The sequence below is a fragment of the Elgaria multicarinata genome, chromosome 6, assembly GCF_023053635.1.
Source record: "Elgaria multicarinata webbii isolate HBS135686 ecotype San Diego chromosome 6, rElgMul1.1.pri, whole genome shotgun sequence".
Taxonomy (NCBI): Eukaryota; Metazoa; Chordata; class Lepidosauria; order Squamata; family Anguidae; genus Elgaria; species Elgaria multicarinata.
This window is the reverse complement of record NC_086176.1, coordinates 26616735-26643739: the sequence shown is the minus strand read 5'-3', so window position 1 is coordinate 26643739 and position 27005 is coordinate 26616735. Positions and strand designations below refer to the sequence as shown.

At 42.6% G+C, this 27005-nt stretch overlaps 1 protein-coding gene across 2 annotated transcripts in view; it reads right to left on the bottom strand.

The window, feature by feature from the left end:
- PALM2AKAP2 (PALM2 and AKAP2 fusion) overlaps positions 1-27005 on the bottom strand; it is a 278607-nt gene that overhangs the window by 24858 nt on the left and 226744 nt on the right. For both annotated transcript variants that reach the window (XM_063129169.1, XM_063129170.1), the window contains one exon: positions 2119-4486. In XM_063129169.1, the coding sequence (XP_062985239.1) occupies positions 2119-4486 (2368 nt within the window). The remainder of the gene's footprint in view (positions 1-2118; positions 4487-27005) is intronic.

Below are 27005 nucleotides of genomic sequence, written 5' to 3'. Positions count from 1 at the left end.
GATTATCAAGATGTACAAATCAGTCAGGGTGGCTTGTTGCTGTGGTTAACAAGCCACCCCAGAACCCTAGTATACAATTTAGGGCTTTTCATATTGTATTTATAGGTCAGGTCAGGTCATTCTATAGGTCAGGTCAATACAATATTTATATTGTATTGCTTTTTATATTGTATTTTGTATTCGTGTTTTTAAGTTGTTGGTTGTTTTTATGCTCTTCATGGTTTTAATTTTTGTGAACTGCCCAGAGAGCTTTAGCTATTGGGTGGTATAAAAATGTAATAAATAAATAAATAAATAGTACAGCCCATGGTTTGATAAATTTCCCACTGATTGTGCAAACCGGGTCACTGTAAGATCTTCAAGCGAGGCCCTCCTTGCAGTTCCATCACTCATTCATGCAAGATCTCTATCAGCACATAGCAGAGGAACTACTCCTTGGAGTTCCCTTTCTTAGGGAACTCTGAGAGGCCCCCTTCTTTCGTCAGCTAAAAAACTATACCCTTTATGGAGTCAATATCATTTACTTAGATTTTAGATTTTTCAGAGTAAATCTGTTAAAAGTATCACTTTAATGTTCACATTTTACTTTTAGGCTTTTTAAAAACCTAATTTTTAGCTTTGGTCTATATATCATTTTCAGCATTTTTATAGAAAAGTGATCCATAAAAACAAGCCAGGTCAGAAAATCTAAAATGTTGAGGTTTGATGAACCACCGGGAGAAACAAGTGAGCCAGCTTTTATGGACCATTTGCCATTTTATTCCTCTCTCTTTTCTTCTAAATCAGGGGTGGGCAGCTTGTGGGCCATTAGATGTTTTGGCCTACAATTCCTATCAGCCTTAGCTAGCATAGCCAATAGTGAGGCCTCATGGGAGTTGTAATACAAAACATCTGGAAGGCCACAACTTGCCCACCCCTGCCCTAAATTGTAGTTTATACCCAAAGTTTAATGGTAGCATTAAAAAAAATGCCACCTCAGATGCTAATTTCTTGTCCAATCTTGCTTGCTGAATGTCTAGCTCAGTTTGCTGACTTGCTCGCTTGATCTTGATTTTCAGTATGAATATACTGAAAATCAGACCTTCTGAGAACCTTTCTCCTGTGGCCATGACAGACTACAAGGGCAAAGAACTATTATGGAGGCTTGAGGTATGGCACCTTTCATGTTACAAATTAAACTCAGGCTGTACATATTGATACATTCAGCCTGTTGCTTTTATGGACCCAACTTTATGAACCCAATCTGTATCATGCGCCCTAGCTGCCCCATTCTTACCATTAATTAACCACAACTCCAGTTTATAATGTCAAGCTACACAAAATGTAATTAACGTTAGTCAACTGGCTCTTTAAAAAATAGGTACTGACAAACAAGCCTGATTGAAGATTGGCTGATAACAGTAAAGACAAAACACAGAATACGAAACTTGTTCATAGCTTTGCTATAACCAGAACGAAAACTGGCTCTAAGTTATACATATTGCCCAAATTCTAATTAAATGTCTTTTAGTGTCTCATAATGACAATTGAATTTAGAGTAGAGTATGGAATTATCATATTGGCTATACAGTGGCTTTGTTTGGCTAAAATCCCTCCACCCAAAGAGTGATCTAGTAGACATCATATACCTGGACTCCAACAAGCTTTTGTCAAAATCCCACACCCTCTCATATAGGATCACTTAATGAAACTGACTGGCATTAGGTTCAGGTCAGACAAAAGAAAGCACTACTTCAGTAACTGACTTATGGAATTCCCTGCCTCAAGGTGCAGAGATCACCAGTGGCTATTAGTCATGAGAGCTAAATGGAATTCTTCAGCTTCAGAAACAGTATACCTCTGAATAACAGATGCTGGAGACAGACAATGGGGTGTGTGGAGGTTGCTGTCTTGCTGATACCTTCAGGTCCTACTTGTGGACCTGCTGAAAACATCTGGTTGCCATATTTGGACATTAGGATTCTAGAATTCAATAGACCTTTGCTCTCACCCAAAAAGACATTGTGTACTTTCTGTTGAGAGAGCGCTGGATCAGGTGAAAGTTTGTAACCAAACAGAAAGGATGCAATCTGAAAACAACAGTTTGGCTGACCTAAAGGTAAAAAGTAAAGTTCTTACCTGGTGCGGTTCTGCAAGTCACAGTTCTGGTGGGTAGCGGAGGTGCACTCCTTGCAACAGGGCTCCGGGTCAGCTGTATACCCTGCCTTTGTCTTTTCAGCTCTTCCTCCCTTTCTTGGGCTGCGCGGATCTCTTCTTCTATCATGGACAAAGTCCTCTGCTTTTTTGACCTTAGCCTGAAAGGCCCTACTGTCACCTCTGCTTCTTGCATAGCCAGAATGGAAGCTGTGCTCCTGAGCTCAGCTGCTTCTGAATACTTGCTGAAATAGCTGACTTCTGGCTTGGGTTCCTCCACAGTGATTGGTTGGGGTGTGTGCGCAAGGACAGAGGGCAGCGGGACCTGCCTTTCCCTGAGTGCAGAGTCTTGAACTGCAGACATCTTTGGTGCTGTATCCCGTTTCTCTTGCACAGGAGATGACACCTGAGGTGGCTGAAACGTTGAATTGTGCTGTTTCTCAGAAGAGGGCATCTTGTCCATCTTCTCCTGCTCCTTGACCTGACAGGTCTTTTGCTCTGTAGTGTCCTTTGCTTGTTTGGAACTTACTTTGTCAGCCTGCTCAGCTATGGCTTGCTGAATGGCATTCTGAACCAACAGACCAGCCTGGTATTCCAGCTGGTCATCAATGAGCATACAGTCAAGTGAAGAAGGAGAATAAAAGCCATGATCGCTAAGAGACTTTGAAACACCCTCTCCCCGACCTTCAGAAGGCGTGTCAGCTTGAGGGGTCTGGGGCAAAGAGAAGTCAGTAAGTGAATTTTCTTGAAGGGCATTCATTGTCTCGTTGGAGGCACCACTGTCACTGATATTGTCCATGCTGAAGTCATTGGAAAGTGTTTCTAAAACTGTAGTGTCCTGAGATCTCACAGACAATTCATCCAAACCAGAGTCCAGTTCCTCTGGAGGGGAAGACACATTGACTGACCTGGAGAACTGATCTAATAAGCCCTGCTCATCATCCCTCACCAATGTAAAGACTGCCTTCACACTTGTGAATTCACTATCATCTGACCATATCTTTGCAGCCTGGCGAGGCTTAGCGGATTCACTGCAAGGAGACACTCGCATTGGGTCACTAGAGATGGTCTGAATACTGTTGTCATCTGAGATGCAAGAGACCTTCTCAGCTTTTACAATAGTTATATCATTATTGCCAACCTGTATAGACACAGGTTTTGTAACTGAGACCGATCGCCGGTCCATTTGGGATGGGCCTATTGGTTTGTAGAAGGGTTGGATAGTGAACATTTTGGGGTTCCCTGATCTCTTGGGTGCAGTTGTGTTGTTCGGTTGACCTGAATTTTCCATTAACTGAAACTGTTTCCGTGCAGCTGAAAAATCTATTTGCTCTGTGACAATGTCAACCTTTTTAATGCTAGCTGGATCAGGAGGGTCAAAGGAATAGGAGACGTGTTTCACAGGCGTTGCTGGTTGCTGCTGCTGCTTCTCTTTGCGTTCTTTATATTTTTTGTGAGACTCCAAATGTTCCTCATCTAGCTGCTCCTCCAGTGTTTTCTCCTGCGGTGGGTTCCACCATTTTGCTGCTATGCCTGGATTCTTCTTGACAGCCTGGCTTCGGATGAGCTCCCGCCTCTCTTTTTCCAGCTCAATCATTTCCTCAGAGGGTCTCACTTTACGCACTCTGTAATTCTCTCTTGGGTCCTCCTCGTCAAAGAGCTTGGATGGCTTTTTGTCTTCCTGAAATGCTCTAAGCTCAAACTTAGCTTCTTTCTTAATGGTGGCTAATGGTATTTCTCCATCTTTGGAAGACCTTGAGCTTGTGGAAGAGCATGGACTCACTGGCACTTTCAGATTCTCACAGTGTTCCCCTTGCAGTACATCCATGGAATGGCCATTTGGTTTTAGCTTCCCAGATACCACACTTATTTCACCATGTTCAACCACTGGAGGTGCTTGCCCACCAACTACAATGATGTCACTTTCATTGAGTGCTGTGGAATCATTAGTGATGTGAATAGATGGACCAGAGCCATCCACAACAATAGATGCTGTTGGCTCAGGGGAGGAAGAAGTCATCCCATTAAAGGGGATATCGGTAGCAGAATCACAACAGTTTGCTTCTAGCACCTCATCAAGATATCTGATCTCTTTAGCAACCTCACTGTCCAAGGTTTCGTGTCTGTCTTTAAGTCCATTGTGACTGGCAGCAGGGGAAAGTAAGTGAGTTTGATTGTCTGCTGCATGCGTCGAAGTTCCTACTGTGATGTTTTTATGTTCTGAGACAAGGGCTTCAATTTCCATTTTCTCTTCCTTTGTTGCACGAACACTAGCAGGCTCCAGGAAATTGGCACAGTATCGGTCTCTCTCTTTTCTCAACCTGATGTCATCCTCATAGAGTCTAGAAGATTTCTAAAAAGGAAATAGAAAGGGTGGGGAGAATTTACTATGAAGTTTTGTGGAAACAAATTCACTAATGCATAATCCCAAGAGCAACCTCCCCCACACCCCGGTAAACATATGGGAAACAAATTCATCTAATATTTCTTTTCCATGATATGTGCAAAGTCTTATAATAATTAGTTGGGAAGCCATATTTGAAATCCAGTAAAAATAATCACTTCAATTATCTTCCACCTCTGCAAATTCTTACTACTTACTAATTGTTATTTGCAAGTGCTTGTTTTGTCACTGAGCTCCCATATAAATACACCAATGGACTTTATTTTTTTCCCCAAAATACAAAAGAAAAATACTAAAAACTGTAAAAGCAAGTCATGTTTATATCTGAAGATTTTAAAGCATTTCTGAAATGTAAAGAATTAAAATGGATTCCACAGCTGAGAAGGAGAGCATTCCCAACACGTCGTTATTTTAAATTATGATATATAAAGTCCAGTGTATATCATATAAATTATGATATTTTTAAAATTATGATATATAAAGTCCAGTGAAGTGAGATTACTTGTTAATTGTTACTGTAAGAGTGACTAAATGCTTGTATTATGGTGATAATAAATACTAAAGCCTGAGATCCAAAGAGTTACTTTAGAGCTGGAACATTTCACTGAGACTGCCTTCTTTTCTTGTCTTTCCTCACCCCCTGAGCCACACTGCAAACACTTTCAAAAGTTTGCCTACTTTCAAAAGCTGGTTGCCATGTGGAATGGTGGGGCTACTGTTCAAGAAATAACCGCCCCTTTGGACATGTGGAATAAGTTAGGCGATCCTTTCGAACCCAGTCTAAGTGTTCATTTAAAGCAAGAACGTCATTTTATCTTCAAGAAAACAACTGGACATCAAGATGTCAAGCTAATTTGATTCTTTAAGAAAAAAGCAAGTTTCTAGTCTGACAATTGCACAGGAAATTCTGGCCTACATAAGATAGGCCTATTTGGTTGAAAATGCTTAATAACTTGCAGAAATCAGGGCCTATATTAAACATATTTTTTTCTAAAAAGTTCAATTATGAATGAAGTATTCAAAAACAAACAAACAATGTGACTAGTAATCAGAACTGTCACAAATCAAGGAAATGCATTTTCAAATGCAAAACAAAATATTCAATTCTCAGTAGTTATTTTGTTAAAGGTTGGCTGCCAAAGCTGACCTAACCGAAGTTAGGAACGTAGAAAGGGCGTCACAAAACAGTAGTCTCCTAGAGGCAACAAGTCTCACTGACTTTAAAGGAAGAGTTAAACACATGCTTTAATTTCTCCAATTGAAGATAAATGGAATTTAAAATTTGTCTGGCGTTTGCCCCATGAATGCTGACATGCAAGTGAGACTTATTCTTACAATGCTTTAGCTTAGGACATTGGCAATTTTAAACCACAAAATGTGATCACCAGGCATTTCATTCAGGATGCATAACTGTCCTAACTTTTGTTTTAAAAATGTCTACACTGTGTTTTCAACTGCATTGCCAGAGAACCAAAATGCAACTTAAAATTATTTTATCTTATTGCTGGTTTATTTAGTTTCCCTATTCATCTTCCTTGTTCCATGCAGACAGTTTACACGTCTACTTTATGTCTACTTCATTTTTATTCTACTTTTCCCTTTCAGGAACTTAGGCCAACTCATTTTATCCTCTCAACAACCCTATTGAGGTAGAACACAATGATAAGAATGTGATTCACCAGGTCACCTGTTGAGAACTACATATTACAGCTGATAAAACAACACATGTCTTTTAGCACGTTAAAGATTAACACTTTTATTATGGCATAGGCTTTTGTTAAATAAAGCCCACTTCATCAGATTACATAAGAATGCTTTAATCTTTTTGTTGGCTTTGCTGCAAAAGACTAACACAGCTACACCTCTTGACATTATGAAAGCAGATACATGATTGATTCTCAGTGCATCTTCTTAACCTCCCCCGCCCCTTAACGCTGCATAAAGTATGAGATGTAATATCATCATGTAGTGAACTCCCCCTGCTCCACTCCATTTCTTTGGCAATCACTTGAAGGGATGGAGAAACTCATAATGCAAAGGTGTCACCTCACATGCTCAGCCAGTGTGGTGTAGTGGCTAGAGTGTTGAACTGGGAGTCGGGAAATCCTGGGTTCTAGTCCCCACTCAGCCATGGAAACCCACTGGGTGACTTTGGGCCAGTCACAGACTCTCAGCCCAGCCTACCTCACAGAGTTGTTGTTGTGAGGATAAAATGGAGAGGAGGAGGACTATGTATGCCACTTTGGGTTTCTTGGAGAAAAAAGGCGGGATATAAATGCAATAATAAAATAAAATAAAATAAAATAAATACAGACAAGAGAAGATGACAAGAATGTTTGGCTCTTGATTTTGGTTATGGCCACACTTCAGACATAACATGGAGTTAAGGACTGAGCATCATTGCGAAGTATGGCTTCAAAACTCCATCCCATTGGATGTCGGTCCCACACACTATTCACTCTCCACACTGGCTAAATCAGCCATACCACACAAGTAATGCAAAGATGGATTCAAATGACTTGAGTAGCTCCTTCATTTTTCTGGATTGCTGATCAACTGCAGAGGGTAATGCTTGAATTTACTATGTCAAGTTTTTGATTGGGTACTTTGTCAATGCCCGTAAATGGAGCCCTTTTCAAGTTCCTCAACTATTTCATTATATATCATGGATGGACATATGCTCATATATTTCATATCCTATAATGCAGGTGCCCATATTTAAAGGAATATGCAAGATTTGATGATCCTCCAGATCTCACCACTAACATTTCCTGGATACGTTGTTCTACAGGAAAACCTGCTTCCGTTTAAACATTTTGCAGAGCTCCCAATGACACATCAAATTCCAGGCAACAAAGCTATCAGACCGTTGTTTATATAGAGCTAAATCTCTCACCAGTTTAGAACTGTGATCAAGAACAGGCAGGCTGCAAGCTGAAATGAAAATGCTTCCTGAGGGCTTGAACATACTGCAGCAAAAGTAACTGTATGCAATACCTCCCTGAGCCAAAGCAACAATAGTTGATCTCAATTTGCTGGCTATCGTTCTGCCCATAGGTCATGATATGAGGTACGTCTCAAGGTATTCCCCGCCCCCTTCAGATATAGGATGATTCTCAGGCATTACTTCAGTATTTCCTTATTAGGCATATTTTTATTTATATAAAATTATTTCTGTAGTCATCTTTAGGCCTAAGGCAACATATTACCCTCCCAAAAGCATGTAAAACAATTAGCAACAAATATCATCACCAAGAATGAGCTACGCCTATAAGAAACCCATGAACAGGTAGGGCAGGTCTACACCTACACGTGTAGTAGGCCGGAGAGGGGACGATCCCGGACTTACCTACTGGGACGTCCTGGCTGGGAGGAGGGAATACCATTTTTTTAAAAAAGGAGAAGGAGCTGGAGCGCACTCGTGCTCCAGTGAAAAATAGGGTAAAAAAAGGAAGAAAGAACCCCCCTTGCGCTCCCCATCCCCACCCTGATGGGCACGGAGTTCCTGAAGAGCTCTGTGCCCTATGCCTGGTTCATGACTCCTCACGGTTCCTCGCGAGGAGCCGGGACGAAAATGGAATGCCTGGCCATACCTCCCATGGTCTCGGGAGACTGTGGGAAAAATTGGAATTAAAGGATAGGGCAATATCCCGGGGCAAGGGAGGGATCGTCCCTCCCTGCTCCCGGGATGCCCTGTGTGTCATGTGGACGCACAAGGATGATCCCAGGACGATCCCCAGGATCTCGCCCCGTCTTGACATGCCCCTAGACTCTAGAGTCCACCCAGCAGTTCATACGAGGCATAGGGTGCTTCCAAATAGAGGGTTCCTAGCGCTCATAAGACATTGTGCAGCTATTTTATCATTTTTTCCATAATGAATTTTCCGCAATAAGACAAACGTCAGAAGAAGCAGTGGGAAAACACAGGAGGAGGATGAGTGGAACCTGATGTCACCTGGATCCTCTACAAAATTCTAAGAATAAGAAGGGTTACAGCACAATAAAAGTCTCATTTGGAAGCACCCTTAGTCAGCTCATTCAATTCAGGATGCTGCATGTGTGTGCACTGACAAGTGATTTCTGTATGGATCCTGCATAACAGGAGAAATCTTGGCCCCGTTCAGAAGACACCTTAAACCATGGCTTTAACCACAGTAGTTAAGCTAGGAAGCCGGGCTGTGTTCAGAAGACATCTTAAACCACAGCTTTAAACACAGTGACTAAGGCAAAAAGGCTTATTCACCGCGGATAAAACCATGGTTTAAGGTGTCTTCTGAACATGGCCTGGCTTTCTGGCTTAATCACCATGCTTAAAACCATGGTTTAAGGTGTTTTCTGAATGGGGCCATTGTTAGGTATGGTTAACCAGGGTTCTATCCTAACCATATTTTTACAAACCCACTTCAACCTCTGGTTTCCAACTCTGGCTAAGGGGAGAACTCTGCTTAATGTCGTAAACCCTTATCTACGCCCTTATCTGGACAGAGATAACCTCTCGTTTGGATTACTGATAACCTCTCGTTTGGATTACTGCAATGCGTTATACGTGGGGCTGCCTTTGAAAATGGTCCGGAAGCTTCAGCTGGTACAAAACAGGGCAGCCCGTTTACTAACAGGGACTGGCCGGCGAGATCATATTACGCCAGTCCTTTTACAACTTCATTGGCTGCCAGTCCAGGTCCAGGCCCGATTCAAAGTGCTGGTATTGACATTTAAAACCCTAAACGGTTTGGGGCCAGGTTATTTGAAGGAACGCCTCCTCCCATATGTACCTGCCCGGACCTTAAGATCATCTTCAGGGGCCCTTCTCCGTGAGCCCCTGTCAAAGGAAGTGAGGCAGCTGGCCACTAGGAGGAGGGCTTTCTCCGCTGTGGCACCCCGGTTGTGGAATGAGCTCCCCAGAGAAGTCCGCCTGGCGCCTACACTGTACTCCTTTCGTTGTCAGCTGAAGACCTTTTTATTCTCCCAGTATTTTAACACTTAATTTTAACTTAAATTTAAATTTTATTGTTTTAACTCTGTATTTTAATTTTATATCAATTTTGCTGCGTGGTTTTTATTCTGGTTGTGCTTTTTATATTGTATTGTGTATTTGTGCTTTTAACCTGTTGATTGTTTTACTATGAATTTAATTTTTGTGAACCGCCCTGAGAGCTTCGGCTATTGGGCGGTATAAAAATGTAATAAATAAATAAATAAATAAACCGCTCAGAGAGCTTCGGCTATGGGGTGCTATATAAATGTAATAAATAAAATAATGTTAGTCCATTCATACATAATGATAAATCATGGCTAAGGCCAGGAAGGGAAGGAAAGGGAAGGGAGGAAAGAGAGAATTTATACCAGGGAGGAGAGGAGGGAGAGAACCAAATAAGCCTGTGGCCCACCCCCTTTCTCTTAACTGAATCCCATCCTCTTCCAAATTATGCCCTATGCTGCTTCCCCCTTCCCACGAAGTTCCAAATATATGCTTTGCAAGGCTAACTGAAGGATGCAGCATTTTTGTAAACTGCCCAGAGAGCTTCGGCTATGGGACAGGATATAAATTTAATAAATAAATGAATAAATAAATTTGGAGCAAAGAAGCAAATGGGGAAAGGGTTCTGTTTCCACTGCCTTTCCACTCAAAATCACCCATTTCTAAACTTGATTTTCAGTAGGAAAAGCAACCAATGGTTCCATTAAGACAGGAAAATTAAGACTATTCTTTTCATAGATAAAAAGCCATTTGTACTATTACAAACATTGCAGTATAAGATGAACTATTAAAATAAAGCAGATGTTGCTGTCCAACATTGTTTATTTCTAGGATTGCTCTCATTTGTCTATTAAAATCTGATGCTGTACAGTTATTTCACAACTTCTGTATTTAGCACATAAAGCAAAAAGAGAGTTTTACTACTAATTATGTAAGATAATTAGGAAAAATCCACTAATATATCCTCATTACATAATTATCTCATATACATCTAACTACGTAAAATGAGAACAAGCAATTATGGCATTACACAATTGCTGAAGTTTATGCCCTTATTATAGGCATAGTGACTGTTGCTGTAATTAAAATATATGTTTACATATCAAGATGCACAAGAGGCTAATGAAAAAAGACTACATACAATTTAAAATGGCATTATTATTTTTAAAATGAGGTCAATGGGGAAGATGGGAAGGAGAAAAGAAAGTGAAAAGCTCCAATGAATAAAGTATGTGTATGTATGTATGTATGTATGTGTGTGTATATATATATATATATATATATATATATATGCAAACACTATGCACACAAAACCAGAGTTAAATACTTTTACATTCTATTTCAGTGGGAAAGATTTAAAGTTTGGCTGGATCATGCCCCATATAAACGTGACATACTATTAGTAGGATCAAAAATTATATTATTTTTATTATTATTATTATTGTTATTATTTAATACATTTATATACCGCCCCATAGCTGAAGCTCTCTGGGCGGCTTACAAGTTAAAAACAGTGAACATTAAAAAGAAATATACAAAATTTAAAACCATTAAAAACAAACAAAAACAGACAATATCCATTTAAAAACAACTATTCTGGGATCAGTATGAATCCAGATGAAAGTGGAAGAAATAGATCCTAATAACGCCAGAATGCAATTCTTACTTCGAAAACTCATTGCAATCAGTGGGAATTACTTCTGCACTAACAATTAGACCTCAACTGTAAGATTGTTAAAGTTTTGGCTGAATACACACAATTCAATATACTGTTTCAGCATAAAAATAAAACCAACTCAAAACAAGGGAGAAAAACCACATGCAATGTTTAGCCAGAGGAACTCTTGCTTTTCATGAACAAAAGCTTTATAATAGAATCTAAACTAGGCTGATAGTGAAAATACTAGAACAGTGGTTCCCAATTAGCTAAGTACTGCAGACCCCTTGTTTTTCAAATGCCAAGCCATGGACCCCTTACTTTTGAAAAAAATGTTATCTCTATGGTAGTTACCTGTGCGAAGCAATTTTTTGGAGAAAATAAAGGGTAGCCCCTAATAAGCAAAGGATTTTAGGTATACTAAAAAACAGACCATAAAATTTGTGATATTTGTGATATTGCCACGCAAAAATTACAATGTTTTAGTTAGGAATATAAAGACGAATTTAATTTTATTAATGTCTAGTTTACAATTGAACAAATTATGACATGTCTAGCAGCTACTAAACTTAAATGTGATGGGAGAAATCATGCCTCTTTTTGTCCCGAACAATCCCTTCCACATCCGGTTCAATATTTCCTACTTTTAATCTCAAATCTGGGTCAACATCGAGCTGATTTCTATGCTTGTTCTTCATATAACAAAATGTCGAAAATGTTTGTTCACAAAGATATGTGAAACAAAAGGGAACTAAATGTTTCAAAGCTTTTTCACCTAACTTCTTATAATCAGGAAAAACCTTCACCCAGAATTGGTCCAGTCTATATCAACAAGTGCATCTTGCTCTTCCACAGATTTGTTAGTTGTACATCAGCACATTCAAAAGGATTCCTTATCCATGAGTTTTCAGGATTAGGTGCAGGGAAGTAATCTCTGAAGCTAGTCGCTAAATCACGCAGGTGCTCAGTGATGTTATATTTTAATTCTGGTAGGAATTCGTCGTCAGTGGACTCCAGAAATGAATGGTGAATATGTGAATGGTGCCACGGACCCCCTGGGTGGGTTACACGGACCCCCTGGGGTCCGCGGACCAACAATTGGTAATCACTGTACTAGAACATGGATTTTCAGCAGGAGACAGGAGAACCAAATAAACTGTATGTTGGGGACACACGGAGAGGGTTTGAGTAAGTTACTAGAAACCCACAAGGGTGGAACAAAGGCATGTAATGTGAGAACAGAACAGAAAGAATTAATTCAGTCTATGGGCAAAGTTCATTTTGAGAGTCCACACTTCTTTGTAATCAGTAAAACCAAACCAAACCAATTTATGTTCTTTAAATTTTCCCTCTACTGATTTATACATGCATACATTCAAGTCCCACCAAATTAACAGTTCCTAAAAGACTCTTAACTTTCCACTGTTTTCTTGCCATATCTCAAAAGCCGACTGAGGCAAATCTAACATGCCAATAATTCAGTAATCCCAAATATACTTCATAGGGGTTGTTTTTTTAGTAAACACACACATGAGTCTTCCACACATACATCCCTTATTTTGTCTTTTGATACCAGATGTTATGTTGCAGTGACATTTGTACAATGCACTTTAGTAAAACTGCAATTATGTTCTCGGCAAAACATGTCTGAAGAACAGAGTATGTATGGAAACTGGAACAGAAGCAGCAGAAGGATGGGGAAAACCAAGGGTATTGTTTTTTGCAAGCTCTTTCTATTCATGAAAATAATGAAAAACAATATATGTGTGTATTTGTGTGTACAATCTTTTCAACTCACATAAATATTCTGAATTTTTTCAAGTGCTGTTTGAAAAGAAAAGTGTTTTAACTATATTAAACTTTTCAACTCTAGTTGGACTACAGCATCCCTAGTGGATGGCCGCCCAGCCTCTGCTTAAAGAATTCCAACAAAGGAAAACTCACAACCTTCCCAAAGTTTTAGTTTCTCCTAACTTTCAGCAAAAAATTGTACCTTCAATTTCCATCCATTGGCTGCTCCTTCCACATGACAGCCTTTCAGATATTTGAAGACTGCTAAACATACCCAGCATTTTCAACTATTTCTCAAAAGATTTGGTTTTCTATCACCATCTGGGTCGCCCTTCTCTAGATGTGTTTTGTTTGTGTCAATGTCCGTCTTAAAATGTGACACGCAGAACTAGACACACTCATCCAAACTGTCATTAGAATTACCACTCTGGTTTCAAAACCGGTTTAATGTCAACCAGAGTTAAACGACAGTGCCCACAGTGCACAGTTAAGGTCTGCAGTGAAAGCCTGGGGGTGGGGATTTGTGTTCAAGAGATGATGGGATAGAGTACAGGAACAGATAACCCTGCAGCTATGGATGTGTGAATCAACAAAACATGAGCTCACTGAAGTTCTCTGAATTCCAACTTGAGTCTGAATCAGATTATAGTTTTGTGCCTATTTTCATGCATATTTTAACAAATGTATGCATCAATTGTGTGCATCTTTGAAATGTATGCATTCTTCCCTCATTAATGAAAGTGTATTTGTATTTTTCAAAAATACACATTTTTATGTGCGTTTTTCAAAAGTATGCATGGTGTTGAACACATTTTTCGTTGCTCAACGAATCACATTGCAGGGTCCGAAATGTACAGACTTCGACCGCAGATTGTATCTGAGTCCATGTTTGGTTCAGAAGGTGCAAACTGGGTAAATCCTAATCCTAATAGAACAGAAAGAAAATTCTCATACATCCCTACCTGCAGTCCAAAACCAATTCATTAACATGGGCAACAGCTAAAGAGAGAGGCATCATTATGTCTGCACTAATCTCATAGACTGTATGCTTACGATTGCATTTTGGCATTAGTACATTCCATCTCTCTCACTTTCACCTGGGGACTTACATATATTTTGATCCTTTAATAATATGTTACAATTTTATAGGCCATGATATATATGAAAATTTATATAGAGCAAGTCAAGCACTGTGAAGTTCCACTGATTCCAGTGATACACTATGCCAGGGGTGGGAAACATGTGGCCCTCCAGATGTTTTACTCTACAACTCCCATCTGCCCTAGCCAGCATAGCCAATGGTGAGGGATGTAGGCCACAAGCTACCCACCCCTGCACTATGCAGTATAACCAGTACCTAGCCTGTTGTTTAATGCCGTGCAACTTCAGCTTTGTCAACAAGTGGCGTCTGTCCTTTTAAGCTTCAGCAGTGCAGAAGGTTTGGCTCTTCTCCGGAGTTATGATGGCTAGTTAATGATCATCCTTTTCTTTTTTTCTTTTAAACTATACATTCATTGAAACTTTTCCAGGTAAAACAGCAGCAACAACTGCTTGCCCTGTCAGGGAGTCTACCTTCTCACCACCATTGCCATCAGCTGCTCTTGCTCCTCATTCTCTTTCTCATTATCGCGATCACTTGCTTGTTTGTTGTTGGGTCTTGCAAACCCAGCAAGCCTGAGTTAACCAACACTTGCATAACCCTAGAACAGACTGTGGTTTATGGGGGTGGTTAAAGAACCTGGCAAGCCTGGGTTAACCAACACCTGCATAACCCTAGAACAGACCGTGGTTTATGGGGGGTGGGTTAAAGAACTTGGCAAGCCTGGGTTAACCAACACTTGCATAACCCTAGAACAGACCGTGGTTTATGGGGGGGTTAAAGAACCCGGCAAGCCTGGGTTAACCAACACTTGCATAACCCTAGAACAGACCGTGGTTTTTGGTGTGTGTGTTAAAGAACCCGGCAAGCCTGGGTCTTTAACCCTTGCATAATTCATGCTCGATGGGTTTGCATGACTTCAGAACCCCCAAGTGAGGATTGGATATGCAAAGTGGTGGCCACACGCAACCTGCAACTTTGCCATGGGGTAAATAACCCACAGTGGGTTGTCATGACATGGGATTCGGCCCTGTGTGTATGTGTATAGGGGGCATTCAACACCAGGACCTCTCAAGAATTACCTCCTTGCAGTCTCTCTCAAACAGGGTCACTTCTGGTTCTCATTTCCCAGCAGTAGAAAAATGCTATGGGGAGGGAAGCCACGTGCAGAGCAGTGTTACTCCTCTCCTCACTGGGCATCTCCCTCCTAACGTCTCTCTGCCTGCCTGGAGCAGTTCCATATGTAAATGCATAGAACTGATGTCATCATGTCTAGCTTGAGCCTTTGTAAAATAAGAAGGGTGGATCCACTGTAAGTTGAAAAAAACCATATTGGCCTAAAATACTATTTTAGCAATATCCAAGGGCTTGCATGTGCTGAGTGATATTTTTGCATTTCTTTCTTGAAAGAGGAAAAAAAAAACACAAAAACAGAGGGCATCCCATGTCAGAAATTCCTTTTGAATCCCACTGTAGTTTCCAGAGCATTTTGTCATGGGAAACCTGTGGGCTGCTGTTGGGAAACCCAAGTCTGATGTGCAGAATTAGTTATGTGGCTCTTTAAATCCTGCCCATGGGGGCTGGGGCAGGAATAACTGGTTGTGCTATCCAGATGGTAGGAAAAAAGTAGGCTAGACTTTTTGTCTTGCAAGTAGTGCTATAGCAGGATGCTGGCAAATTCTTCACATGCCACTGGTCTATCCAGGCTGTAACATATGACTTACCATGTGAGACTAACTAGCGTTATACACAGTAATGGCATTATGTTTTCTTATTATTACGCAGCTTAACCATTTGCCTAACCATTACCACCACCACCCCCCAGCTCATTTCACTGGAAGAATTATTTAGAAATCTCTCTCTTCCTCCTCCTTATATGGACAAAAGGCACTGAAGGAATCCTAATGAATAAGACGTTCCCTTCTTCATCCCAAGCCACCCCTCCTACTCATTTACTTTCCCCCAGCAGCTACTTATTCTCCATTTCCTGCTGAAAAAAGCCACCAATGAAGCCACATGCAACACATCTGGATTATGTTAAGGTATTTATTTAATCAACACATTTTCATCAGCATTGCCTTAGACAGGAAAAGATTGTGGTGAAGGGGGAGGGGGTGAGAAACCCAGCAAATACGTTGCAAAATAACTATTCCAAACATGAAATTTTTAAAAGCCTGAAATCTCAAGTAGTGATCAGTATAATTTGAAACCAAGATACTTCCTTACCCATCACAAACCCCCAACTCTAAAACCACCAGAAAAGGAAATCAAGTAAGCACTTGATAATTTCAATGAAACATGAATCATCACAGTAACATAGTCACATGCAAATATATAGATTACTCTACTTAAGACAATTGTGTTAGACAGTGACACAAACAGATGCAAGCATTGTATGGTAAGAAACAACTCAAGACAGATGTTGTTTAAGAAAAAGAAACAGGACCACTAAGAAGCAGAGAAGAAAGGGAGGGATAAACTTTTCCATATACACTGTTCAACCACCAGTAAGTTATAAAGAGAGCCTGGGTTAACAATCCTAAAAAAATAGTGTTTTAACTATGAAATTAAGCGGACAAAGAGCAGTAAAGCAAAATGCAACTGCTTTGAGAATGGTGATATAAAGGCACCATTCTGTGCTTGCTTTTAGTTACACTTAAACACACTCCCTATATCAATAGATGCATTATTGAGAGAGAGAGAGAGAGAGAGAGAGAGAGAAAATGCAAAGGAGAAACAGACTCCACAAGTGCTGTATAAAATGAAGTGGCTACCCCTATTGTATTTTCCTCAATATCCATTTGTACTCAAGAAACTTCAGATAAATACAAAAATATAAGCTGTATTTGAAATCGATCTCTTGAAAAGGGAGAGAGCTGTATGATCCCACAGATAACCTGAAGTATGTTACACTGCACTGCAGCAGAATGAGGCTGTGTTGAGTAACTCATGAACAGGTCCTCAAACATTTAGAGAATGATTTCTGGGCTCTTCTTGAATTAGTTGTTGTGGAGATTCACTTCATCTCATGCATTATTATTGAGGGTGGGGAAGGAGTAAATTGATATGAAGAAAGGAAAAGGAAGCACATGTATTTGCAGCTGGCTACCGCACCATGCATAGTTTGCAACAGACGAGAGCCATGAATTCCTTAAAATCTCAGCCATTCTGCCTTGTGGTATGATAAACCCACTCTTTAGAACGAAAACACTTAATGACAGGGCAACCCATGCTATCTAGACTTCGGAAAGAAAGAAAGAAAGAAAGAAAAAGGAGCTTACCTCATTTTTCATTGAATGCCTAAATCTTTGAAGCAAAAGTATGTCTCCCTTTTCCCCCCTACAAAGACTTCTTTTTTTAGCTCATTCAAATCAAATTCCTTCTCTGCCTCCTTGTGGGACTGTGATGTCAGAAGGCTGAGGGCTGGCTTATCAAAAGGGAAAGCAAGCTGAGCCCAAGCTTTCCCCCCACTCTCAATTCATTCATACAAAGAGATGTTAGAAAGCAAATGTCAGGCTGCTTCCATGCAGTACAGCAAAGCTGTACATGATCTTCTATGCTCAGATGCTTGCTTGACATTTGGCTGTAGCCTCACTATTCCACAGATGAATTTTACAGCCATGCAAATTATGCCTGATAGATAAACTGGATTTCTTTGCTATTAGTATTCCATTTAAATCAGTTTTGTAAATAGCCACTAGTCAAGTCAATTCCATGTAGCCTGACTGGCAAGCTTCTTTTTATCATCATCATCATCTTATTTATTTCATTTTTATACTGCCCAATAGCTGAAGCTCTCTAGAAGTTGGTTGGTTATTTTCTCCATTCAGATTATCTAAGGAGTCATTTGCATGTTAATCCAAATGCGTCACACACTTACCTTTGTGGTGGCGGCATTTTTTAAATGATAGATCCAAAAGAAAAGGGTAAGTGCTTTTGTAACTGTGCCTGCATCTGTGATAGTGCTGCGTTTTTCCTCCCGTTTTGCCAAGTTTGCCTTATAGATCCACTCAACCTAGAGAAGCTACAGACATTGGCGTGCGCACAGGGGATTCAGAGGGTTCACCTGAACCCCCTAATGTGCTGCCGCCGCCATGTTGTTTTCCCCGTCCCTGCTGAGCAAGCCGCCCTCCGCCCCCGCCCTCTGCTGCTCCCAGAGCCGCTCTAGCAGCTCTCTAGGGAGAAACGACTGGGCGGGCGAGAGATCCACCCCTGCGCCTGCCCAGCCGAGCAAAGCAGGGAGGGATGCTGGGGGGGAGGGGCGGCTCCACTCGACACACGTTCATTCAGGCTTCCGGAACTCGCCCGGAAGCTGCCCGCCCCTCCCACAGCTGCAATAGCCGAGGAACACGAGGCGACAGGCGAGGCGAGGGCAGCCAGGAGCACCACGAAGCTACAGGCGAGTTCGTGAAAGTAAGCTATTTTCTTGGTCTGCTAATAGTAGCCATTGGTCCCCCTCACTTTGCCCGTGCCAAAGTAGCTCTGGGATCTCAGGCCCTCGCAGCCTCCTACGCTTTGTCTCGGCTGGTGTAGGCGGAGAGCCCGGCCGTGAGGCGCGGCAGTGGATGGGCCCACCCTCCGACAGCCCAATGTCACCTGGCAGCTCCGGGTTGCGCTGGTTGGGCTAGCAAGCCGGTCTTGGCTCCCCTCTGCGAGCGTGCCCGCCGCAGGCCGGGGGGGGGAGAAGAAATAGAGTGGGCCGGGATGAAGCGGTGGAAGGCTTCCCGTTGAAGGCGAAGGAGGTAGGCCGTAGGCGAGGCGGTGCCCAGATGCAGGAGAGGAGGCGGCCGGCTCCCTCACTGCATGTGTTCGTGCTGGGGCGGCTGCGCCCGTTTACGTGGCTCTGGAGCGAGCGGCTGGCAAGGCGGTTCCAGCCCCTCGCTCCGGCCGCAACTCCTCTCACGTGGAAGGCTGTCCGCGCCACATGGCGCGGCAAAGGAGCTTGGGCAGGCCGGGGAAGAGGGGCCGTAAGGTGCGGCCCGGTGGAGGCCGAGGAAGGGAGAGAAAAGCCTACTCTAAGGTAAGGGACTCTCTCCCACGTGGGGCTTCCTCCTCCTCTGCCGCAGGGAGAGAGAGGGCTCGGATGAGGAAGTTGAGCAGGCCGATGGAAGCCGAGGAAGGGACAGGGAGCGAAGCCTACTCTAAGGTAAGGGGCTCTCTGCTAGGCTGTCCCGGGTGAGCTGGGCCCACTGAAACAAAAAGGGGGGGCTCCGCTCCCACCCCAACCTCCAAACCTGTGGGCCAAAGCCCGTCTTTGTCTGAGTTCAGAATGATCCAGTTCTCAATGGGGAGATTCCCAGCTGCTGTTGATCAGCTCGGGATTCTAATACTGAGCGCGCTTACACCCGGGTAAATCCTGTTGAACCCAATTGGGCTTCTGAGTAGACAAAACAAAGTTGGCAATTTTTCGGGGGGAGGGGGTGAAAATAGCTCCCCTCGCCTAGGGCGCCAAATAGTCTGGCACCGGCCCTGGGTTAGGGTGAAGCCACTCGGGTCCGTGATTGGGGTGTCTCCCGCTCCTCCCCATTGCCTCAGCACAGAGCGGCCACTATTATCAGCTCAGCCAGCAGCAGCTAGAGGAGGAAGCAGGAGCCGAGCGCGGTAGGGGCGGCCAAGCGGCGCCGGGGCGAGAAGGTTTTCTCTCGTGTTGTTCTGGATGGGGAGAGGGAGGCTGGCGAGCGGGCGGAGGCGTGTAGGGCGCACTGCGTTGGGGTGACTGGCTGGGTGGGTGTCGTGCTGGAGGCAAGTGTCACAATTTTGAAGCTGGAGTCTCCATCGTGTGTGTGTGTGTGTGTGTGTGTGTGTGTGTGTGTGTGTGTGTGTCAGCCAGCTGAAGCCCTTGGCCCAATTTCCTTTCCCTTCGCAAGGCACGGAGGAACAGAAATCTGGCGCCACATACGTAAAACACACACACTGCAGCTTCCCTGGGTGTTGCTCCCTGCCCTGGCCCTGCCCGGGCCTCGCGCCTCACCTATCTCCAGCCTCGGCGCACACCGCACACGGCTTCCCTGGGAGTTGCTCCCTGTATGGGCCTCGCGCCGGACGCCTCGCCTAACTCCAGCCTCAGTGCATGCTGCACACGGCTTCCCCGGAGATTGCTCCCTCCCTGCCCTGGCTTCGAACGCCTCATGTTTTCCCAGCCACGGTGTGTGCTACATGTGGCCTGCCGGGGATTGATTCCTGCGGGGGCTCAAGTGCCCCTCCTCTCTCCAGCTGCACTGCGTGAGGCTTGATGGGGTTGTTCCCTGCCCAGACCTCGCACTCCATCTTTCTCCAGCTGTTGCAATGCCCTCCTGCCCTGGCCTCAAGTGCAAATCCTTTTTCCAGATCCAGTTGCAATGTGCGTGCGTGCATGCACGTGGCTTTATTTGTCTGCCCTGGGCTTTTTCATAACCTGCCAGGCATCCCCTTTCTCCCACCCCCCTTCCACCTACGTAGGGAGTGACTGGGTGATCACTTACTTGTAGGGTGACCATATGAAAAGGAGGACAGGGCTCCTGTATTTTTAACAGTAATATAGAAAAGGGAATTTCAGCAGGTGTGAATTGAAGAGGCTGAAATTCCCTCTTCATCACAACACTTAAAGCTGCAGAAGCCCTGCCCTCTTTTGTATCTGGCCACTCTACTATAGCTAGTGTAGCTTTAACTCATAGAATCATAGAATCATAGAATAGCAGAGTTGGAAGGGGCCTACAAGGCCATCGAGTCCAACCCCCTGCTCAATGCAGGAATCCACCCTAAAGCATCCCTGACAGAGGGTTGTCCAGCTGCCTCTTGAATGCCTCTAGTGTGGGAGAGCCCACAACCTCCCTAGGTAGCTGATTCCATTGTCGCACTGCTCTAACAGTCAGGAAGTTTTTCCTGATGTCCAGCCGGAATCTGGCTTCCCTTAACTTGAGTCCGTTATTCCGTGTCCTGCACTCTGGGAGGATCGAGAAGAGATCCTGGCCCTCCTCTGTGTGACAACCTTTTAAGTATTTGAAGAGTGCTATCATGTCTCCCCTCAATCTTCTCTTCTCCAGGCTAAACATGCCCATTTGTTTCAGTCTCTCTTCATAGGGCTTTGTTTCTAGACCTCTGATCATCCTGGTTGCCCTCTTCTGAACACGCTCCAGCTTGTCTGCATCCTTCTTGAATTGTGGAGCCCAGAACTGGACGCAATACTCTAGATGAGGCCTAACCAGGGCCGACTAGAGAGGAACCAGTACCTCACGTGATTTGGAAGCTATACTTCTATTAATGCAGCCCAAAATAGCATTTGCCTTTCTTGCAGCCATATCGCACTGTTGGCTCATATTCAGCTTGTGATCTACAACAATTCCAAGATCTTTCTCGTTTGTAGTATTGCTGAGCCAAGTGTCCCCCATCTTGTAACTGTGCATTTGGTTTCTATTCCCTAAATGTAGAACTTGGCATTTATCCCTATTAAATTTCATTCTGTTGTTTTCAGCCCAGCACTCCAGCCTATCAAGATCACTTTGAAGTTTGTTTCTGTCTTCCAGGGTATTAGCTATCCCACCCAATTTGGTGTCATCTGCAAATTTGATCAGCGTTCCCTGCACCTCCTCTTCCAAATCATTAATAAAAATGTTGAAGAGCACTGGGCCCAGGACTGAGCCCTGCAGTACCCACTCGTTGCCTCTCCCCAGTTTGAGAAGGTTCCATTGATAAATACTCTTTGAGTCCGATTCTGTAGCCAACTGTGGATCCACCTAATAGTTGTTCCATCTAGCCCACTTTTAGCTAGTTTGTTAATCAGAATGTCATGTGGTACTTTGTCAAAAGCTTTGCTGAAGTCAAGATATATGACGTCCACAGCATTCCCACAGTCCACAAGGGAGGTTATCCTATCAAAAAATGAGATCAAATTAGTCTGACAGGATTCGTTCCTGACAAATCCATGTTGGCTTCTAGTAATCACTGCATTGATTTCAAGGTGTTTACAGATTGACTTCTTTATAATCTGCTCCAGAATTTTCCCAGGGATGGATGTCAGACTGACTGGTCTATAGTTCCCAGGTTCCTCCTTTTTGCCCTTTTTGAAGATAGGGACAACGTTAGCCCTCCTCCAACAACTGTTGTGATGAAGAGAGAATTTCACCCTCTTCAATTGACAGCTGCTGAAATTCCCTTTTCTACAGTACTGTTAAAGTTACAGGAGCCCTGTCCTCCTTTTCATATGGTCACCCTACTTACTTGCATAAAAATTTCCATTGGGTTCAGCTGTTTTTGCTAAAGTTGTTAAAGCCAAATGAACATTTTAGTTGCTTTTTTCTACACTGTTCCTAGCTCTACAATATTTATTTATTTTCAGAAAAAGGGCCTTTGGAGAAAAGGGAGTTGCAATCCTGAGCACTCGGGACCATCAAGTGTAGCAACCTGTGCACTGAAATAGTGGGGTACAGTAGCAAATTTTAAAATATGGATCGGTTTGTGGTTAAGATAAAGAAAGGAGCAGACAATAACTGAAGAATAATGGAGCGTCTGATTGACATTATTCTGTGTTTGGCAAAAGGTGGGAGACCATTCAGAGGTCACAATGAAAAAGCTGACAGTGTTAGGGTGACCATATGAAAAGGAGGACAGGGCTCCTGTATCTTTAACAGTTGTATCTAAAAGGGAATTTCAGCAGGTGTCATTTGTGTATATGGCAAACCTGGTGAAATTTCCTCTTCATCACAACAGTTAAAGCTGTAGGTGCCCTGCCCTCTTTTAAATCTGGTCACAGTATGGCTGCAGTATAGCTCCTGCAACTTTAACTGTTGTGATGAAGAGGAAATTTCACCAGGTGTGACATGCATACAAATAACACCTGCTAAGATTCCCTTTTCTATGCAACTGTTAAAGATACAGGAGCCCTGTCCTCCTTTTCATATGGTCACCCTAGACAGTGTTGAAAAAGGCTTATTTCTAGATCTTGTCACTACGCTCCAAAAATATGATCCCGTAATGGCAGAGCATGTGCAACATTCTCCTCGAAATGCTACCTATCTGAGCAATCGTATCCAAAATGATTTAATTGTGGCCTGTCACAATGTTGTGCAACAACAAATTATTTCTTCACTAAATGGAAAAATGGTTTCAATAATTGCCGACACTACTGACTGTGGACACCATGAACAGATGTCCATTGTGGTGCGATATTTTGACAATGAAAAACATGGTCCAGTTGAACGTTTTGTATCTGTTCAGAGATTATTAGCAGTTGATGCTCAATCTGTTTTTGACCAGTTAGATCAGGTCCTTGGCATTCTTAAAATTGGCTGGTCTTCAGTGATGTCTGTCTGTTTTGATGGTGCATCTACTATGTCTGGATGTACTGCAGAAGTTCAAATGAAATGTAAACATCGAAACAGTGAAATACTCTATGTTCACTGCTATGCACATTGCTTGAACCTCGTCCTAGTAGATGCATGCACTTCAAGTCAACAAAACAGAACTGTGTTTCATTTTTTTGGTGTTATTCAGACTCTTTATGCTTTCATGGAGGGGAGTGCTGTGCGACATGCAGTATTGGAGAAAATTGCACAAGACGTAGGATCCCAGTTGAAAACTTTGAAGTCACTGTCAAACACAAGATGGGCATGCAGAGCAGAAGCAGTGGCTGCTGTAAAACAAAACTACTCCATCATTTTACAAGCTTTAAAAGAGATAAATGAAAAAACTCGCCTTGCTGACGCTAAAATAAAAGCCAAGGGCCTTATCCATGAACTAAATTCATTCAAGTTCATCTTTGCCCTTCATATGATGCACCCTATTCTCCAGATGGTGGTAAAAGTGAGTAAGGCTCTTCAAGCTCCAGAACTCAACCTACTGACTGCAATGACAGGGGTGAAAAGTTTGCGTAACTCTTTGGCTGCGATGAGAAGTGACCCAGAACATTTTAAATCTATTTTCAATGACAGCGTGAAAATACGTGAAGAGCGTGATATATCTATTCGCCCAGTTAAGAAGAGAAGAATATCTACTCGGATTGATGACATGTTTGAGTCCCAGCATCACTTTGATACAAAAGAGGAGCAGGAGAGAATAACTTCCTTTTACCCACTCCTAGACTCAATGATTACTTGCATTGACCAGCGATTTGAACAGGAGACTTGTGAAATTGTGACTGCAGTGGGAAAGCTGTTGAGCTTAGACATTGGCAGGGATGATATTAGAATCATTTCCAAAAAAATTAAAGTGTCCTTGGATGAGTTGGAAGCTGAAGTCAGACTGCTTCGGGGTTATGAAGGATCTGTTCCTAAAGGTAGCACTACAAACACCACCAGAGAATGGCTTGATTGGCTAAAGGAATCGGATCGGTCTTCCATGTTCCAGGCCTTTTACAAATGTATTCAATGTTTTGTAATCTTGCCTGTTACAAGCTGTTCATGTGAAAGAGCATTTTCGAAACTAACACATGTAAAAACCAAACTAAGAACTACAATGTCCCAACAGCGACTCGACTCACTCATGATTTTGTACATTGAACAAGAATTGGTTTTGTCAGTTAATTATAATGATGTTATTGAGGAATTTAAGTCCATAACACCTGGTGAGCGACGCCTCCTTCTTTAGGACAAGAAGATCAAGAAACTTGAATCTGTTTTAGTAAGTTTGGATTAGGTCATTATCTGATTAAATTTAAAGATGGTGAAAATTGACTGTATCTTTATATATGCCTGGTTATTACTACAGCAAAAAAAAGTATTCAGAGTCTCTGTTTCAAAATGTGTATTTTTAAAGTACATATTACTTGTTAATAACAAAAATACAGTTTACTTCAGTTTTCGTTTATTTCGTTTGTTTGATGAGTGAAAAAAGTCCTTTATTACTGTATATTCAATCAATGTTTACCTTAAAAAAAACAACCCCTGGCTGAACCCCCTAATGAAATGTGCTGCGCACGCCTATGGCTACAGAACTCTGGTGCAGCAACCAATGGGAGCTGCAATCCAACACGTCTAAAAGGCTGTAGCAGGCAGATGCGTTTCCAATGCTGCTTTCACTGGTGTTGTTCACTGCTGTGGGGGGCGGGGGCGTGTTCTCACTTTCTGGACTGTTGGTTTCTTGTTAACTGGACTACTTTACAATATGTTGGATTTTTATAGATGTTGTTTTGCTTGCCTTGAGGCACTTCTTTTCAGGGAAAGATGGGTTAGATTTAAAACCCAAACCCACAAACTGTAGGATACCACCCACACAACCTTTAAGGTCCTTTTAACAACAACAACAAAAAAGGAATAACGGTTCCCTGACTAGAGAAATAAAAAGTTTGCAAAAATTCCAAGCAACTTCCTTTGATGTTTTAAAGGACCAATCATGGGCATGTATTTTCAAAGGAAATTGTGAGGGGTGGGGGAGGCCCCAGTGGTTCCCTCCTCTGTTTCATCACTTGTACGGTTCTAATTCAGGCTGTGATCCCATGGAAAACAATTCTCTCTCTCTCTCTCTCTCTCCCTTCAGTGCCCGAATTGTAATAATTTGCAAAGATACATCAGCATGTGAAATTGATAAAATTATGCACCCAGGAAGTCCAAGCAATTTCAGCGAACCCTAGGAGGTTTGGGAGCAGTTTTCACCCCACAGGCCATCACGTCCCTCTTGGGTGCTGGAAAAAATAAGAAAAATAAAAATGGTGTCCACAGTGGCTACGAAGTGTCAAAAGGCTCAACATTAGGTTTCGGTGCTCCATAGAAGCTACAGAGCACAAAAGGGGGTGAAATTAGTTTACAAATAAGCTTCTTTTGACGCTTTCGGTGCTCCATAGCCACTATGGTGGGACATGGGAGAAGGCTTTCTCTGCTGTGGCACCCCGACTGTGGAATGCCCTCCCCTTGGAGGCCCGACTAGTGCCAACACTGACCCTATTCCGGCGCCAAGTAAAAACACGGCTTTTTAATAAAGTCTTTAATGGTTAAATTCACCTGGCTTGCACATTGTTTTAAGTGTTTTAATTGTTTTTACTGCTTTTAAATTAACTTGATAAATGGTTTAATTTGTTTTTAGCTGTGCATATTTATTGTTTTATATTGTATGATTTTATCTGTATACCACCCTGAGATCCTAGTGATATAGGGCGGGAAACAAATGTTTTAAATAAAATAAAATAAAAAAAGGATGCTGTCCCCCCACCAACAAATCTATATATAATGAATTTGAGGGACATTGGAGTCCACAGCTGGAAGCAGCATGAGGCCACATGTGGCCTATGTGCCCTGTGTTTCCCACCCCTGCCCTAGAGTATAACAGGTACAGTCTTACTTTTAAAAGAGCATTACAAGGCTTAAAGTATATATCATTTGTAGCATTCAATGTTAGTCCTACTTAGAGTAGACCTGTTGAAATGCATGTGATTGAAGCACTGGATAGAATCCAATGCCTTCGCCAGCAGAAATGGTATAATGCAGGAGTACAGAACATCTGGCCCGCAGAGGCTTATGCCACTTCCGTGGGCCCCGCTCCCTCCACAAATCTTGCCCCTACAGAAAGCTGATGCAGGAGATGGGAAGAGGAATCCTTATTGTTATCTCCAATCACACAGAACAGGGATTCCCCTGCACTGCTGCTTCACTGTGCTCAATGTCTACCCATTCAGAGAAGCCCCATGTGCAACAAAGCCAAGATGGCTGCATCTTCTTCACTCCTTCCAATGGGGGAAGGCGGATGAAGCCTGAGCACAGCTGAGGACTCAGTCAGCTTGGCTTTGCTGCACACAGGGCTTCCTGGACCAGCAATGACTGCACAGAGCAAAGACCACATTTATTTTGGATAGGGAGCAAATGATGTAGGTGGGCATGGCACCTTGGCTAATGTACTTTGATAAATAAGTTGAGAATTCTCTAACAAGGAACCCCTAGTCCCCCTTGCCTCACAGAAGTACAGCTCCCAGGGTTCCCGCTAAAGAGAGACTGATTGCTAAACAGGGCATCTGTTATGCACATGGCGCGTTTCATAAAAG